The following is a 16,108-nucleotide window of genomic DNA, read 5'->3' on the forward strand; positions in this document are numbered from 1 at the left end:
GTACGTGGACACGCCCAGCTTTCTTCTCCATACGACATCGCGTAGTTTTACGTAAGGCAGGCGCTCCGGTTTCCTGGCGGAGAAGATGGCGGCTCCTGGACCGGGGGAGTATTTCAGCGTCGGGAGCCATGTCTCTTGCCTCACCTGCTTGGGCCAACGTCTGCAAGGAGAAGTGGTCGCCTTCGACTACCAGTCGAAGATGTTAACTCTGAGTATCCTTTGTTTGTTTCGAGCCGCGGGGCGGCTTGCTGGCCTGCCTGGCTGCAAGGGCCTGTAAGGGTAACCGAAAATGTGTCAAATAGTGATCCGCGCAGGCGTAATTGGTGCTAGCCGAGTTGTACATCTTTGTCCGTTTTAAATATGTTCCTCCGGGAGGTCGTCGCCGATCCTCGGTGTATCTGTTGGGAAGACACCGTAGATGTGACCGGGGTCATCCCCGCGGCTTCACGTAACACGCTGGGAAGAGCATGTGTTGTGAATCCACTCATTGTATTGCCAGTCCTCAACATGGATCACTATCTGGCAACGGACCCCTAGTAAGGCATCATGGCTGTTTGCTCTCAACAGGCACAAACCGTTGCTAGTTAGCGAGCTAACTGACATTCGGCGTACCTCGCGCTCCGGCTCGCACGCACACCCCGTTCGCCTCGCGTATAGTCTGCGATGTCGGGTTTTTATTTTTTATTTTTGAACACTAAAGGTTTTTATTTTCCATCGGCAGCGACGAACGGACGCCCGAGTTTCCCCTTCCACGCTACAATGAAGTTGCAGTTGGCTCAGCTAACGTGCTAACTGTCGGTCAACCGCCGCTACTGGCTCAATTAATGGTATTAGCATTCCCGAGCTTATCAGCTGGGCTTTCCCCCTTCACACACACGTCTCATCCGAGCCAGGCGACATTGTTTATTAGTGGGTGAATTGTCCCACATATTTTAGCTCAACAAAATTCCAGTGTCGCCGGGTGTCGCATGGGTTCATCAACCACCAACGTTAGCTTCCTGATGAGCATGCCTACACCCATTCATAGGTGTGTGTGTGTGATGTAAATTAGTGTGTGTGATGTAAATTATTTAGGTGGCATCCTGGATCAGCTCATGACTTGTATGCATTTTTGTGTTCTGGTTTCGTTGCCGAGCTGTGGGGCGAAACGCCAACATGAATGGAGTTGATACAGAGCCGAGGTTTGACAGTTGGCATCACGGGCCTTTTGGTTTGTTTGACACTTCGGAGGCTTCCAACATAAACTGAATTAATATCTCAGTCAAATGTGTTTTTTCAGCGAAGCCATCTGAGTCAGAAAAACCTTGAAATTTACATATTTATAGGGCTTAGATGTAATCTTATTATGGAGCTCAGAATGAAACTAAAATCAGACCTCTATTGAAAGCAATTTAACTTTACAACTTATGTCACTGTGATAACGAGTCAAATTATGTCCTGAAATGTGTATTTTTTTTTATTATTATTGGATCAAAAGGCCCAACAAATTATAATTAAAGAGCACTTTGAAAAGTGATGCAATATCTCGTAAACCTGACTAAAATATGTGGAAAGCCGGCTGTGCATCACTCTTGACGAGCAGTTCCTGTATTACTGACGGAGCTGGTGGTGTCGATTCCTCGAGGCCTTCGTCTGTCAAGATATCTGAAAACCACAGATCTGTATGACGGTACATGTGCAACAGTCTTCTGTTACATTGTACAACTCCGTGTACTTATATATTTCTGTATATACGTTTTTTTTCACTCATAAATGTCCAAATTTGACTACAAACCAGTGCGCTTAAAGATCAAGGTGCCATATCTTGAGTTGATATATTATTAATCTGGCATTTTATAAAAGAAGTCAAGCTGTCATTGTTCAATTGGCACAAAAGACAATTCATTTAGTTGGCTTTTCAGCAAAGAAAGTCACTTTTGCATTAGCTGTCTGTTATTTTATGGTCTTTCTTACAATTCTTCATTCATTCTTCTATGATGACTATAGGTGGCAGCACTGCCTTTGCCTCTGTAACTGGCACTACCTCTCAGTGTTAGCCGGCCAGTGTTCTCTGCATCATAAGCTCCTCTGTGCATCTCAACTGATGATGTTCAGGTTCACGAGGGGTCGGATCTTAATGTTCATTCTGTGTTGCTATGTGTCGTCATAAAGTTGTGTGCCTTGACTTTAGTTCTTTCCCAGAATGTGCTTCCTCCAGCGGCAAGCCAAACCTCAACGACGTCATCCTGATCAACTTAGCCTATGTTTCTGATGTGGACATAATTAATGACCGCACCGAGACTCCACCCCCACTAGCATCACTGAATGTTAGCAAGGTACGTGTGTGTGTGTGTGTGTGTGTGTGTGTGTGTGTGTGTGTGTGTGTGTGTGTGTGTGTGTGTGTGTGTGTGTGTGTGTGTGTGTGTGTGTGTGTGTGTGCGTGCGTGCGTGCGTGCGTGTGCGCGCGCGCGCGCCAGGCAATAAGTATCAGTGTGTCAGAGACGAATAAATCAGAAGCTACATACTATAAGTGAATGTGAGGTTGCACGTGAAAACGAATGAAACTGAAAGCTCATCATTTGCACTGAGCTGTGACTCAATTTACTGGCTGGATCCCTAAAATGTGTGGCCCAAGCAGGCGGGTCCATCACAGGATCTGTCGGCCTCAAATTACCAAATTAAATGATGCATTCAGGGGATTTTTGTAAACTTTTGAAAGTACAAAAATGTCGAAGTCCGTCACTTGGCCAGCCAGCAAAGTTTGTGTTTGTAATTTCTCACGTGAGCACATGATGTACAACTTGTAGATGTATAACATAACATCTAGGTGAGTAGTACGTAGTATACCTGATAATATGATGTAGTTACTTAATACTTCCTGATTTAATGAGTTCATGAAGTTCAGTGAAGGCACATTAACATAATTTACCTTCCACTATGGTATAATAAGGCTGGGAAAGTGTTTGCCGTTTACTGCCTAGTCGGCTTAAGATTACCTATTTGGTTTAGCAATGTGAACTCCTGAGAAGCCTGCCTTTTTATGAATTGGTACACAACATTAGAAGAAAAGACAACCAATATTTTTTTATTGAAGAAATGAATGTGTTTTAGTCTAAATTACACCCCTATGTATTCAAGGAGTTTACTACATGAGTAAAGCTTTGCAAAGCTCTGATCCCTGTGTTTCTACATGAGAATAATGATGTAGGTAAAAGTATATTGTTGAACCCAATGACAGCGATCACTTCGTCACAATTATGCTGCAATTGGATTTAGAAAATGGTAGAGTCTCCCCTGTGGAGCAAAAGATTGTGAGCTAGATTTCCTTGAGTCCTTAACTAAAACATAGCGGGAGATGCATTTAAATGTTAATGTCAAAGCTGTTAAATGATGTTAATAACGTCTTTTGTTCTCCCTTTGCAGCTTGCCAATCGAGCACGGACAGAAAAGGAGGACAAGCTGTCCCAAGCCTATGCAATCAGTGCTGGGGTTTCTGTGGAGGGCCAACAGCTATTCCAGACTATTCACAAAACGTAAGCACTTCATCCTGTTGATCAGTCGCTGATCAGTGAAGATCAAAAGCATCAGCACATGTGTCAGACAGTATAGATAGTTGAGTGTGTTGTTAAGATGAAATGGTGCTGATATTAAGTACTTTATGCCATCTGTAATTGGCTTACTTCACCTTAAAGCTACCTGAACCCGTCACACACAGATTTAATTTCTGATAGAGACGTGATATCTTCTCTGAAAGGGACCAAAGGGCTTAAACTGACTGCAGTGATTATGGGGCGCCATGTGATCGGGAGCCTGTTAGACCTGGGTTCAGAGTCGGGTCATCCCAAGACTATAACAAAGTCATAACAAAAAGATATGTCAAAGAAAACTCAAAAGTAGCTAATGAAATATTTGTGTAGGTGGGAATGAAAATGCATTTACTCTAAGAAGTCTTGTCTACTTTCCTGATATTTGACCTTGAACATTTTTGTTCATTTTGAAGCGGATCTCCAGCTGCTAATAGTTCTTTACTTAACCGCTCCTCTGCCACTTCTAACTAAATATCTCCCCACTTCCCGGATTAGTCCATTTGTGATTTGTGTGCAGAATGTAAAGACTTATCAGAGTCGGTAGAAACACGACCTTTAACTCACCCGGTTTGTTTTCTGTCGTCCAGCTAGAAAGTCACATTTATCACACAACTTGACCAACAGAATTAATGTTTTGGCTGACAAGAGCTGATTCCAGACAGGTTTAAATAAAATATATTTTTGGCCCTACTTTGTGGGGCGGATGGAACTTTATTGCAGTACTTAGGCTGTTATTAAATGAGTCTTAATTCTTTATGAGGTCATAATCTTTCTACTACTCGCAATCATTCTTGTAGTCAGTCGGATATTTAAGGGTCGTGTGACCAAATGTCTGAATAGGAAGCTTAACTATTCCAGATGGTTTCACTTTAAAGTCTCATGATGCATTTCCTGATTGCTTAATTTGAGCCATATTCATCAATATCATCTCATTAGTGCATTCTGCTTTAGCTGAGGAAATGGAGAGGTAAATATAAGGAAACCCGATATGACGATCACTTCCTGCCATGTCACATTTGTTTGCTTCAACGAAGCCTTTTTTCAGCAGCAGATAGGATGATGTTTGCTTCTCTTTGCAGCATCAAAGACTGTAAATGGCAGGAGAAGAACATTATTGTGATGGACGACGTCGTTATCTCGCCACCTTACCAGGTTGAGAACTGCAAAGGCAAAGAGGGAAGCGCTTTAAGTCATGTACGCAAAATAGTAAGTATGCTATTTATACCTCTACAATATTTCACACACTGTACACGACTCTAGCCAGACAGCCATCTAAAACATTAAAATGCACCTTTCATGTCACTGCTTCAATAATAACAATAAGAAGCCGAAGAAGAAGTTAAGAAACCATTTGGCTGCATAGTTAGTCGATTTACTTTTATAATGTAATCATCTTTATTTCAAAGGGACAATGTACAGTTCATAAGTACTTAAAGTACATTTTTTTGATTTACATTCTTTTACTAAATTAAGATGAATGCAGGACTTTTACTTGGAACAGTGTTTTAGAAAATTTTGTATGGTGTTATACTTTTACTTCAGTAAAAGATTGTGGTATTTCCTCACCACTGGTATTAATTGATGACACTGGATCTTTCCTGATCCTCTGCGTCCTCTCTCCTCATTTAGCTTTTTAAAACGAAGCAAATTGACGGCTAAATAAATCCTTTTATAACGTTTTCGGACGCTACACACAGCTGCGACATAGTATGGTGTTTAATTAGACCGGACCTTCAACATAGAGACTAGCCATATTCCTGCTCCGCACACACAAATGCGGTTCTGCGAGTGCGATCCTGTGACAAGCTCCAGTTAGACTTCTGGTGGCTAATTATGTTAGAAAAGGCCTGTTTTGTCCCTGCCAACACTTAAAGGCCATGAAAAGGTTAACAAATTCACCTCAGCAGCTGTTTGGCTGTGAAGCTTCAATGTCATATCTGCTGCTGCCTGCCCTCAATTTAACTGAATCTCAACTATCCAACGAGCACTGGCGCCTGCAGAAGCTCCATTAATACCCACTACGACTGTCACGATATCCGATGTTCACTCCACCACCATTGTGGCCAAAAGAATTCACAATATTTTGACAACGTTAAGTGTATCAACATATTATTATAAATATCACGGTTATCGTCCCGCCGTGTGCAAGTTACAAGTCAAAATTTGAACTTTACAGTCCGCTTCACTGTCTGAGACGTGTTTTTTTTTGTTTTTTTTAGGGTAGGCTTTTCACAAAATTGGTGTCAGTTTTTTAAAATATTGTGGTTTCGTTCTTGCAGGTTGAGAAACATTTTAGAGACGTGGAAAGTCAGAAGTCCATGCAACGTTCACAAGCACAGCAAACACAGAAGGACTCCACTTTATCTTCTTGAGTTGGCGGCGCGGGTCGACCGGGGAAGGCGACGCGGGTGGTTTTGTTCCCACTGCCAGACTAAGTCGGCATTCCTTGTCCTCAGTCCGAGACCACAAGGAGGAGCGCTGAGGGCCCTGGATCCAGAAGATCAAAATACCATTAAATGAAAAAGACAAAAAAGAAAGAAGAAAGATTAAATCTTAAATTAGACTTTATAAAGAATAATTTAAACATGAACCATAAAGCAACCATAGTTTTCCTTAACTAACTTGTCTCATTCTGCCCCTCCTTCCTCCTCATTCTCATCCTCCTCTTCCTCCCCCTCCTCCTGTCCCCGAAGCCTTTTCTTTTTCCGCCCTCCTTCCTTTGCCTTCAGTTCCATTTCAAAAAGAGAAAACTAGAGCAGTCAGAAAGGCTTGTTAGCTTTATTTTCTGTCATTGTTTCCTTTTTTGCTGTATCCATGTTCTACTGTCTGTATTTTCTGTATTTTAAACAAAATGTGACTTGAAACGCCACACTTTAAGGACATTTTCTAAAATAAAAGTAACAAAAATTCTGACTGTAATACAGTATTTTTCAACAACTTTTTGAAGGACTCTTTTAAAAAAAAAAACTGATTTCAAGTGAAGCATTCTGAAAATATTTATTTCAGTGCGGCATCTTAAGGGTAAAATGTTCCGCTTGGCATGTTTGTGGTCTTCGGGGTGATGGAGCTGCCACCGTGACCACATCTTTTAACGGATGAGGTTTTCATGCACAACGCTCGGGTTTCTTCTCAGGCCCGAGTGGGACGCCTCCACGTCGTCACAGGGAACTGAAGCCACCGCTGGAACCAATGATTTATTAAGTGTCTTAATCCTCTGGCTTAATAGCTGCTTGATGATATTTACTGCTTTCAATCTTTATCTAAATGTCGAGTTTACAAGGTTGACATACTACTGCTGTTGGAGCTTGTTTTTTTGTGGCCAATACTTCCTAAAAACTGATTTCTATGCTTTTGGGTGGAATTACAGGTAGATTTCAGGTCTGCTGGTGTGGTTTGATGGTTGATTGTTCACTGGTAACTCGAGTTATAGTAAATCTGATGGATTATTCAATAATCTTCAGATTATTTTCTTAACTGGTTTATTCTGTACAAATAGTTAATAGTACTTTAAAATGTCTCTAACCTTCAAAATATTCAGTATTTCTGTAGTGAAAACATGCAAATATTCACATTTTTAGGGGCTGTTCCAGAAAATCTTGCTGACAATTTCTAAAGCAATTGATCCATCATTAGGATGATATCAATGCTGTGATCATCTTTGCCTCATGATCAAATGAAAAGATAATACAACTTGTTTTACATTATGAATGGCGCTCGATTGCCTCACCAGCATGTATGTAGTGTGGTGACATCAAGACAAACTGCTTCCATTTAAAAAAAACACACAAACCGCATCATGCATCCTAATAGCGTAGCAGATGTAAATCCTTACTTTAGGAAAGGATCCAAAACGGACCAGGTTTGCTCCCCAGATATGGGTACGTTTCGTGATTATCCGTTTAAGCCCATAATCCCTCTCTAATCAGGAATATATCCGATGTCTGGTCATAGAATTTAGTGAAATGACATCAATATCAGGTTGTTTTGGTAGGAAGAAGATAAGTCATCATATCTAAACACAAGATGCCCGCCGGCGGCTGCACAATGCTCGCCGCAATGCTTCTGCTGCCTCTTCCTCCTCTCTACGCGGCCAAGAGGTGCCCCAGCCGCTGCCTGTGCTACGAGTCCTCCGACCTGGTGGACTGCCGGTCTCGAGGTCTGGTCCGGGTCCCTCCCAGGGTCCCCCACGGCATCTGGCTGCTGGACCTGAATGGGAACAAGCTGACCGAGGTGCACAGAGGATCCTTCGTGGGTTTGTGGTCCCTGAAGATCCTCCTGATGTCCAACAACAGCATCCAGACTCTGCAGCCGCAGGTACCGGCAATAGGAACCGTGCATTTAATCTGATTCTGCTCTTCATCCTGCAAGCATTACTACATGTCAGACCGTTACAGATAGTTGAGTGTGTTAAGATACATTGGTGCTGATATTCAAGTACTTTATGCCATCTGTAATTGGCTTACTTCACCTTAAGGCTACTAGAAGTCTGGGCTACTTTCCTGATATTTGACCTTGAACATTTTTGCTCATTTTGAAGCGGATCTGCAGCTGCTAGTACTTCTTTACTTAACCTCTCCTCCTCTGCCACTAATAACTAGATATCTCCCCACTTCCTGGATTAGTCCATTTGTGTTTTGGGGTGATTCGTGTGCAGAATGTAAAGAGTTATCAGAGGCCTTTAACTCACCTGGTTTGCTTTCTGTTAATCCAGCTAGAAAGTTGACTAACAAAATGAATGTTAGAATATATCATTGTTCAACAGGTTGACCCGTTTAAATGAAACACATTTTTACCTTGTTAGAGGCCAGTGGTGGAACCCAGTTTTCTGTATACTTAGGTAATAGTAATTTAAAAACTACTGAAGCAAGAATAGAATGATATCAGTGGCAGATACATTTACTTAAATTCCAACAATAAAAGCAGTCACAATACAAAAATAGTGTTGCATTATCTATTTCATGATTTATATTCAGTTATTATTGGTTCATTACATGGTTCATGTGTAACCAGCAACACATTGCCAGCGTGAGGGGGTGAAATTAATATATACTTATACTACTTTGTATACTAAAATTTGAATCGATAAGAAATAAAACATTTTAGATTTAAGTTAAATTGATATTTATTTGAAATCTTGACATTCAAAAAAATTAAGTTAAGCTATAAACTGCAAAAATAAAATATGTTGTATTATCTAGTAAGCATTGATTATTTGTGTAATCATGAATTAAGACGTGTTGACTACTAAATGTCAAAGTAGTACAAAAAAAAGATGACACCAAAGATCTGTCATTTACGAAAAAGTTAAACCGAGATGTTAATGTTATAATTTCTTTGATGAATGACTGAAGCATTTATTGTGATTAATTGTTCAGCTCTACTGTGAATTAGAAAGTACAATAAGCATAAAGCAGTACACAATAAGTCCTCAAAGTACCTCAAAACGGTACTAGAATAAATCACGTGGTTGCATTTCACTGTTTTTCTCTATTTCTGCCTCTCAGTGTCTGTCCTCTCTGCGGTTCCTGGAGAGGCTGGACCTGAGTTCTAACCGGCTGCTGCGGCTCCCCATGGACTTCTCTCAGAGTCTGTCCTCCCTGCAGGAGCTGCAGCTGGACCACAACCTGCTGCAGCTCCTGGACTCCGCGTCCCTGAGGGGTTTGGGACACCTGAGGAAACTGGACCTCAGTCACAACCGCATCCGGGCGGTGGACGTCGCGGCTTTCAGCGGCCTGTCTCGCCTGAGCCTCCTCGACCTGTCGGGGAACCGGCTGACGGAGCTCGGGGACGGCGTGCTGAGCCGCCAGCAGCTGCTGGAGGTGCTGCTGCTCGGCCACAACAACATCTCGTGCATCGAGACGCGCGCTCTCGCGCCTCTGCGGAGTCTGAGGCTGTTCGGGCTGCAGGGGAACCAGCTGGAGCACATCCGGTTCAAGACCTTCCTGAAGCTGCAGACCACCTCCACCCACCTGCAGCTGTCCGTCAACCCCTGGACCTGTGACTGCGAGCTGCAGCGCGTCTTCAGCAAGATCCGAGACATGCGGCGCCTGCACGTGGACGACTACCAGGACCTCAGGTGCCGCGCGCCTGCCCGGCAGGCCGGCAGACTGCTGGCGGCGCTGGACAGCCAGCTGTGCATCGCCGAGACGGCGTCGGTGCTCGTCATCACCATCACCGTGATGCTGGCGGTGGTCGGGACCCTGGTCAAGGCGGAGCGCGACCGCAGCAAGAACAAGCAGACAGCAGGGGACGCGGAGTCGGAGACACCGGAGCAGTGACGCGTTTTTATGAATGACCAGGAGTCGACCACACGATGTCATGTTTCATTCAGCCCACATGGTCTGTGGCTTCAGTTTTATGTTTAGATCCCCTTCAAAGCACAAGAGAATGAAATGAGTGACGAACCCAAAACAAGTTTATTACAGTGTAATATATGTAAACACAATCTTGTTCTCTATAATAGAATCACACAGCAGACTTGAGCTTCAGGAGGAGGATGTCTTGTAGAAGTTTCCTCTTAACACGATCGAGACCTGAGGCCTAAACAAAGCTAAAAAATAAATAAAGTCATACTATAGTATGGTTAGGTACAACATTTAATAGGATAGAATGTCTTAGAAAGTGTGTTATAGTATGCCATCAAATCTAAAAAACATTTCATAACTTAATACAAAACATAGATTTATACATACATACATGTATGTATACAGTAAAAATAAAAGATAACATAGTTTGCCATTAGTTTTTATATGACCATCCTTCTCAGAGTGTGCAATAAAAACAACCTAATAATAAGTAATGTCCAAGAACGTCACACAAAGTATGCTGTAAAAGATTTTATAAAAGTCTTATATGCCATACTATATAAATAGTTTCAGCTTCACAGCTAACTGATGAATTTGAGCCAAATGCGTCCGTCGTAACTTACGGAAAAATGACTCGATAAATTAAAACCTCAGTCTGTCGGTGTTTGGCGTTCTGTACATGACCACAGATAACAGTCGTATGCATCTAGTGGTGGGAATGCCACCATGTATATATCTGACCACTTGCTAATGTTATTTACCAGTCACTGATCAGGAAAGTCATTGTGATCTTTGGTGGTCAATGCCGTGCACAGCTAGAGAAGCTACTGCACTCCGCTGTACTTCCATTGCCAACCTGCTTGCACTCACTTATGTACGTTATCAAAGTTCAAACTGTAAATGGTCTTTATATTGAGAGAAATTCACATGAATGCATTGAGCCCATTACCAAATGTACTTCCCTTTATTTGCAAATTATTTAAACCACATACTGTGCAACATTATACCATTTAAGACAGATTTTTGGAGTAGCCGGTACATTCTCTGTAGACAAACGCTACCAATACTCAACGTTAGCGTCATGTTTCAGAGCATCACAGATACAAAAATGTAATAATGAATCCGAATAAATTAAATTGCGAGAAAAGGAAGCTTGTGTTTTTTAGTTTTTTTCTTGCAAAAGCAAAAAAAGATACCAACTGGTGCGCAAAGACAATCGGCGCCGCTTACATCCAACAGTCTCAAGCCGGGAGTGTTTGAATCCTGAGGGGTCACTGAGCGACGGCAGCTTCGAGTACAAAGTCAGGCTCTGAGGCCGACGACCGCATCCTGCGCAGACACCTCGGTCTGTGAAATTCGCCCCGTGGGAGCCCGAAGGGTTCAACCGTCAGTGGCCAGGATCAGCACGGCGCCAAAGATGCCCACGTTGTGTCCGATCAGCTTCATCTGGTTCCAGAACTCCACCTTGCGAGTGTGGTGCCAGTAGCCCAGGTTGCCGTCGATGAGCAGGATCACCAGCGGCAGGGCGGTGGCCAGGATCTGCGCCGCCAGGCGGACGTAGTAGCCGGAGAGGAAGGCCAGAGCCAGCACCCCAAACAGCAGCTGCAGCAGGATCAGAGTGATCTCTCCGCCCACGATGTGGTTCAGATAGGCCTGCTGGTCCTCTTTGCTGTGCTGGAGGGAGTACACCTAGTGGGGGGGAGAGGTACTGCGTTATACAAAATGACATTGGAAACAGTTTGTACAGTCTGTTTTATAAAAAAATATTATAGGTTAATACATGTTTGCAGAAATACAGTACCTGATGTCATATTTTCATTAATATAGATATTATCTGTTTTGTACATATTGATCTCAAGTAGGTCCTTCTCCATGTCATGATCGCAAGAAGATGGACAGTGAATCTAAACTAAAAGGCCTTTACATTTTGCTTGTTAAGAAAATGGGTGCAACTCGTAATCATTATCCATTTTTCTGACAATTGCTTTCTTGATTAGGAATTTAATCTATAAAATTTTAGAAGCCCAAATCTGGCGGCAGATCTCTGGCATATTTTCTTAACAAAAAGCATTTAATGACTATTTGGATCAGCGCTCCTGGTCAGACACTAGTGTGAAGTGTCAGCGAGTTAGTCCACATGCAAATAAGAAGCAATATGTAAATAAAACTGCCGTGGGTCTTACCATGCAGATGAGATAAACGCCCAGGAAAACTTGTCCTGTGGACTGCAGGGATCTGCTGCGAGGTTTCTGCCTGTACATCTCCCCCGCCCCGCTGGCCAGAATCAGAAAGCCTCCAATAATGGCCAGCGCTCTGGAATACATCCGTACCTGCAGCGCAACAAGGTTCAGGCTGTAATAACCTAAAACAAGCTTCCGCTACAATGTCAATCTAAAACAACACCAGTGACCACATTTATAGAGTTATAGCCTGGTTCTTCTTACATTCACAACTGGACTATAATTGAATATTACAACTAGACTAAATTATATTTCTAGAGCAGCAACAATTTGCCAAATTTTAAGATTCATGGCAAATTAAGCTCAACAGTTCAGACAGTTTTTGTTTTAGCTTGTGTAGCCGAGGGTTATGCAGCACTTATACTTAACAAAGGGATTAAAATGATTACTATGGGGCTCCATAGTCTGAATCAAAATTGTTCAGACTGATCAGATATCGGCCACAGTTAGTGCATTTCTAGAATTGTAGATTACAAACTGAGCACATGATCAAAATACAGGAGCACAAAAGCATCTTAATTTAGGAAAGACCCGCCAGGGGACAAATGGAAACATAATCCACGAATCCCATTATTTAAATATACCCGAGTATTGTTATCAGAAGGCAGCACACAGGTAACTTACTGAACATTGGCTTCTTTTTTTTCTATCAACTGTAAACCACAGAAGGTGACTCACCTTAAGCCAGTCCCCGTAGTACACCTGTCCTCCAACATACGCTGCGTAAGTGCTGAGGGCCAGTTGTACGGCCGCGGCCATCGCAAACCACCTCCTCTTCACCCCGAAGGACATGAAGCTGGCGCAGAGCACTGCAGCCCCCATGTCCACGTACAGGTACGGCACATGGATGTCTGGCTTCCTGGAGATGACAATGAAGGAAAATTAGTTTATGTAATTCATAGTTACTGCTTTATTATTAATCTATATGTTTTGCCTCACAACTAGTTGGATGTGCATCTATAGTTTATTGTGAGTTGCAGAGAAGTTGAAATGTTTCTGCAGCAACGGCTGCAACTACTAATACTGTACTTTGTGAGCGATTCATCCATCAACTGTTGTTGTGGTCACTCACTTAGTCTGACAAATACATTAACAATTAGACAAAGTTTTCATTCATCTTTTTTTAAATAATTGTATGAATAAAATGATTTGTGAGATTAGTTTTTTGCCTTTGGAAAAAAAAAACTATTCACATTCATGCATTGAAGTAAAAATACCCAATTATTAACCAACACAAATACAAATTATTTACTTATTGTAAGCGTACCATTTCAGCACAACACCAACTAAAACACTCTTGCTTCAGAGAGGCATCTACTTTAACAGAGGAAAAATAACCCAAAAGAAAGAGGCAACCAGGTGTGACAAAGGGTGGAGACACTTTCCTTAAACAGTAAATTACAGGATAATTCAGAGGGGTGTGGTTGTCTAAATGTAAAGACCAACCCACCAGCCTCAAACAATAATACATCAAAGTCACTATTAACATCACCAACAGAAGAGAAAATTACAGACTGGTAGTCTGAAAATTACAGACTAGGCTAAATACAACACGTGATTTTAATTTAAACAACTCCATATGGGTTAAAACCCTGCTTGAGGAAATACAACCCCGGTTAGCTCGCTGCCATTAGCCGTTTCCCGCGGCTCTGTTAGCTCACTCTTCTCACCTTTTTGAGTCCGCTCGCTCAGCAAACAGCATCAACATACTGAAGCAGTTCCAAAACCCGAACCGGGTCAAAATAAACGCTCCCAACTGGCTGAGAAACCTTAAAGTCTGCTTCCTGCTGGGAGCCGCCATTGCTGCTGCTGCGAGCTTATCTGGCAACGACTGGTCAGTCAAAACGACTTCCGACCGAAAATACACGAACACATGTCAAAATAAAAGCACATGGCGTTCATGTGTATAGAACGTGGCTTAAATTCACACGCGGATGCTCTTATTTTGAAAATAGCTTCCGTTTACGTGCAAACACGTCCTCCTATTGGCTGATGGAACCGAGTGGACGGGACAGTTTCGTTCACCGGTGCCAGAGCCGTATAAAGACAGAGTCGCGTTAAAGGAAGTTCAAACTGCTTGATTGTGACGTGATCCACGTAGTTTAGGTAGTTCTAGGAAGTACTTTACGGACAATTTGCATGCGTAGATATTGGTAGAAAACACTTCTTATCTACAGTATATGGTACAACCAGAGAGACTATATTGCAAATGTAGCTAATTATTGACTTTATATAGTGACTGTGTTGTTGTAAACATTATTGTCGCTGCTAGAAATTCTTTAGTTATATCCAAATTATAAACAACATCTAATCCTGTTCCTAATTCTTTGTTTTTCACATCTATATATGTTATTAAAAGCAATAAGTTAGTCACGTATCCCCAGACATGCTTGGAAAGAGAGGGGTGAGTGGAAGGTATGTTGTTGCTTTGCAACCTCACCACTAGATGCCCCTACATCTCACACACAGTTCCTTTAATGATTAATCACATTTAAAGCCACAATGATAGTAATTCAAAATATGGAACTGAAATAGGACAGCAAAATGGGGGAGGGGAGTATTTCATCAGGTGAGCACAGTGCTGTTGATCCACAGTGACGTGCCTCGCGCTAATCTTTAGTAGATGAGACTAACCCAGATCCTGGAAATGGCTTATTGTGAGTCCTGCTGAAGGTTTAGTTCAGGATCAGTAGCTTGGCATGTCTCAAATGAAATGTCAGTTGGAGGTGAGTAGCACAGAGTAGTTTCACACGGCAAGAACTGTTTTCTTCTTCTTCCTTTAGATTCCGAAAAGTTAGTTTGAATGACATAACTTTCACTGGATCTGTGATTGTTCTGTTTGTACAAGCCTTGTTTAATCCCAACTAGCCTCCATCCACCCATTAACTACACCTGTTTATTCTGTGTAGGGTCACAGAGGGCTAGATGCTGCAGCCAATCCCTGGTTACATTAAGTGAGAGGTCGGGTTAGGTGTGCTAACATGTAATGTACAATAGAAGGACTACATCTTACATGTATGGTACTTTAAAAGAGCAAAACAATGCCAGTCCCAATTTTCATTAGGGATCACCAAACTGCCCACAAACAATCACAGGAAATTTAAAACATGCTCGGTGTATAATAATGCAAACATTACTAAAGAAACATATATGGATTTTCCCACCAAGCCCTGGATTTACTAAATGTGTCTTTAAAGACACATTTAGTAAAAATGTATAGATTTCTCAAAAATGTCGACTGTAGCCGTACGTGTCCATAATTTGTTCATGAGAATGACGTCGCACCTGATTGGATGGACTGCTAGATTACAGTATATAATCAAATCAGTGGTGTGGACGTGGCCTCCTTCCTTTTAGCACAAGGCCCAGTGCTCATGCTGTATAAACACAATGAACTCTTATCCTCGTTAAAGCCAAGTCAAATGCATGGGTGAGCTACTGATATGATATTTAAAGAATCAGTGAGAAGTAATTGAGAAGCAAAACAGTTTAAATCCAAGTTTATAATTGCCCAACAGGACCAGAAAAACAGCAATGAGCAACATTAGCAAAATATATATATTTAAAAAATGAAATGAGAAAATAAAAGAAAAAAAGATATATTCATAGTTTTTATATTGGTAACATTATTCGCCATGCCATAGTACAACTATATTGTTTAATTACACTGGGTCTACAACTAATCAGTCTATCATTTACTGTAGTTTAACAGTTTGACGTAAGTATCCTGTCGCCTCTTAAACCCAGAGATGCTCAAAAGTAATATATTGCACCTCCAAGTCAAGTCTCAAGTGTGTGCCACTAAAGTGTAACTTTGAGTCCCAGTATTAGACTAATAAATGTAAATAAGTGCTCCCATAATACAAGGACACTTATCAGAGAAGCCCATTAGGAATACATACAAACTAAAAAGAATGCTGGTCTCTTTCAATGGAAAGAGGAGGCCAGACCACTGAGAGCCATAACTTTCCATAAATCAAAAAACTGAATGCTAGAA

At 41.8% G+C, this 16,108-nt stretch overlaps 3 protein-coding genes across 3 annotated transcripts; 2 read left to right on the forward strand and 1 right to left on the reverse strand.

Moving 5' to 3' along the window:
• Nucleotides 1-64: 64 nt before the first annotated feature.
• Nucleotides 65-6,479, forward strand: lsm12b (LSM12 homolog b). The gene is made up of 5 exons (XM_079214216.1): nt 65-212; nt 2,182-2,315; nt 3,403-3,512; nt 4,646-4,772; nt 5,846-6,479. Exons 1-5 carry the CDS (start codon nt 86-88, stop codon nt 5,936-5,938), a joined length of 591 nt encoding a protein of 196 aa, XP_079070342.1. The 5' UTR covers nt 65-85; the 3' UTR covers nt 5,939-6,479.
• A 1,110-nt stretch (nt 6,480-7,589) lies between these two features.
• On the forward strand, nt 7,590-9,844 carry LOC306753384 (uncharacterized protein; the record flags this gene model as incomplete). The annotated part of the gene is made up of 2 exons (XM_079237253.1): nt 7,590-7,880; nt 9,071-9,844. 2 exons carry the CDS (start codon nt 7,590-7,592, stop codon nt 9,842-9,844), a joined length of 1,065 nt encoding a protein of 354 aa, XP_079093379.1.
• Nucleotides 9,845-10,829: 985 nt separating this feature from the next.
• Nucleotides 10,830-13,912, reverse strand: tmem101 (transmembrane protein 101; the record flags this gene model as incomplete). Its single annotated transcript, XM_079214338.1, has 4 exons — nt 10,830-11,560; nt 12,055-12,201; nt 12,790-12,970; nt 13,782-13,912. The coding sequence occupies 4 exons, from the start codon at nt 13,910-13,912 to the stop codon at nt 11,252-11,254; spliced, it is 768 nt and encodes a 255-aa protein (XP_079070464.1). The 3' UTR covers nt 10,830-11,251.
• Between the last annotated feature and the right edge of the window lie 2,196 nt (nt 13,913-16,108).

This window comes from Taurulus bubalis (assembly GCF_910589615.1).
Source record: "Taurulus bubalis genome assembly, chromosome: 2".
Lineage (NCBI taxonomy): Eukaryota > Metazoa > Chordata > Actinopteri > Perciformes > Cottidae > Taurulus > Taurulus bubalis.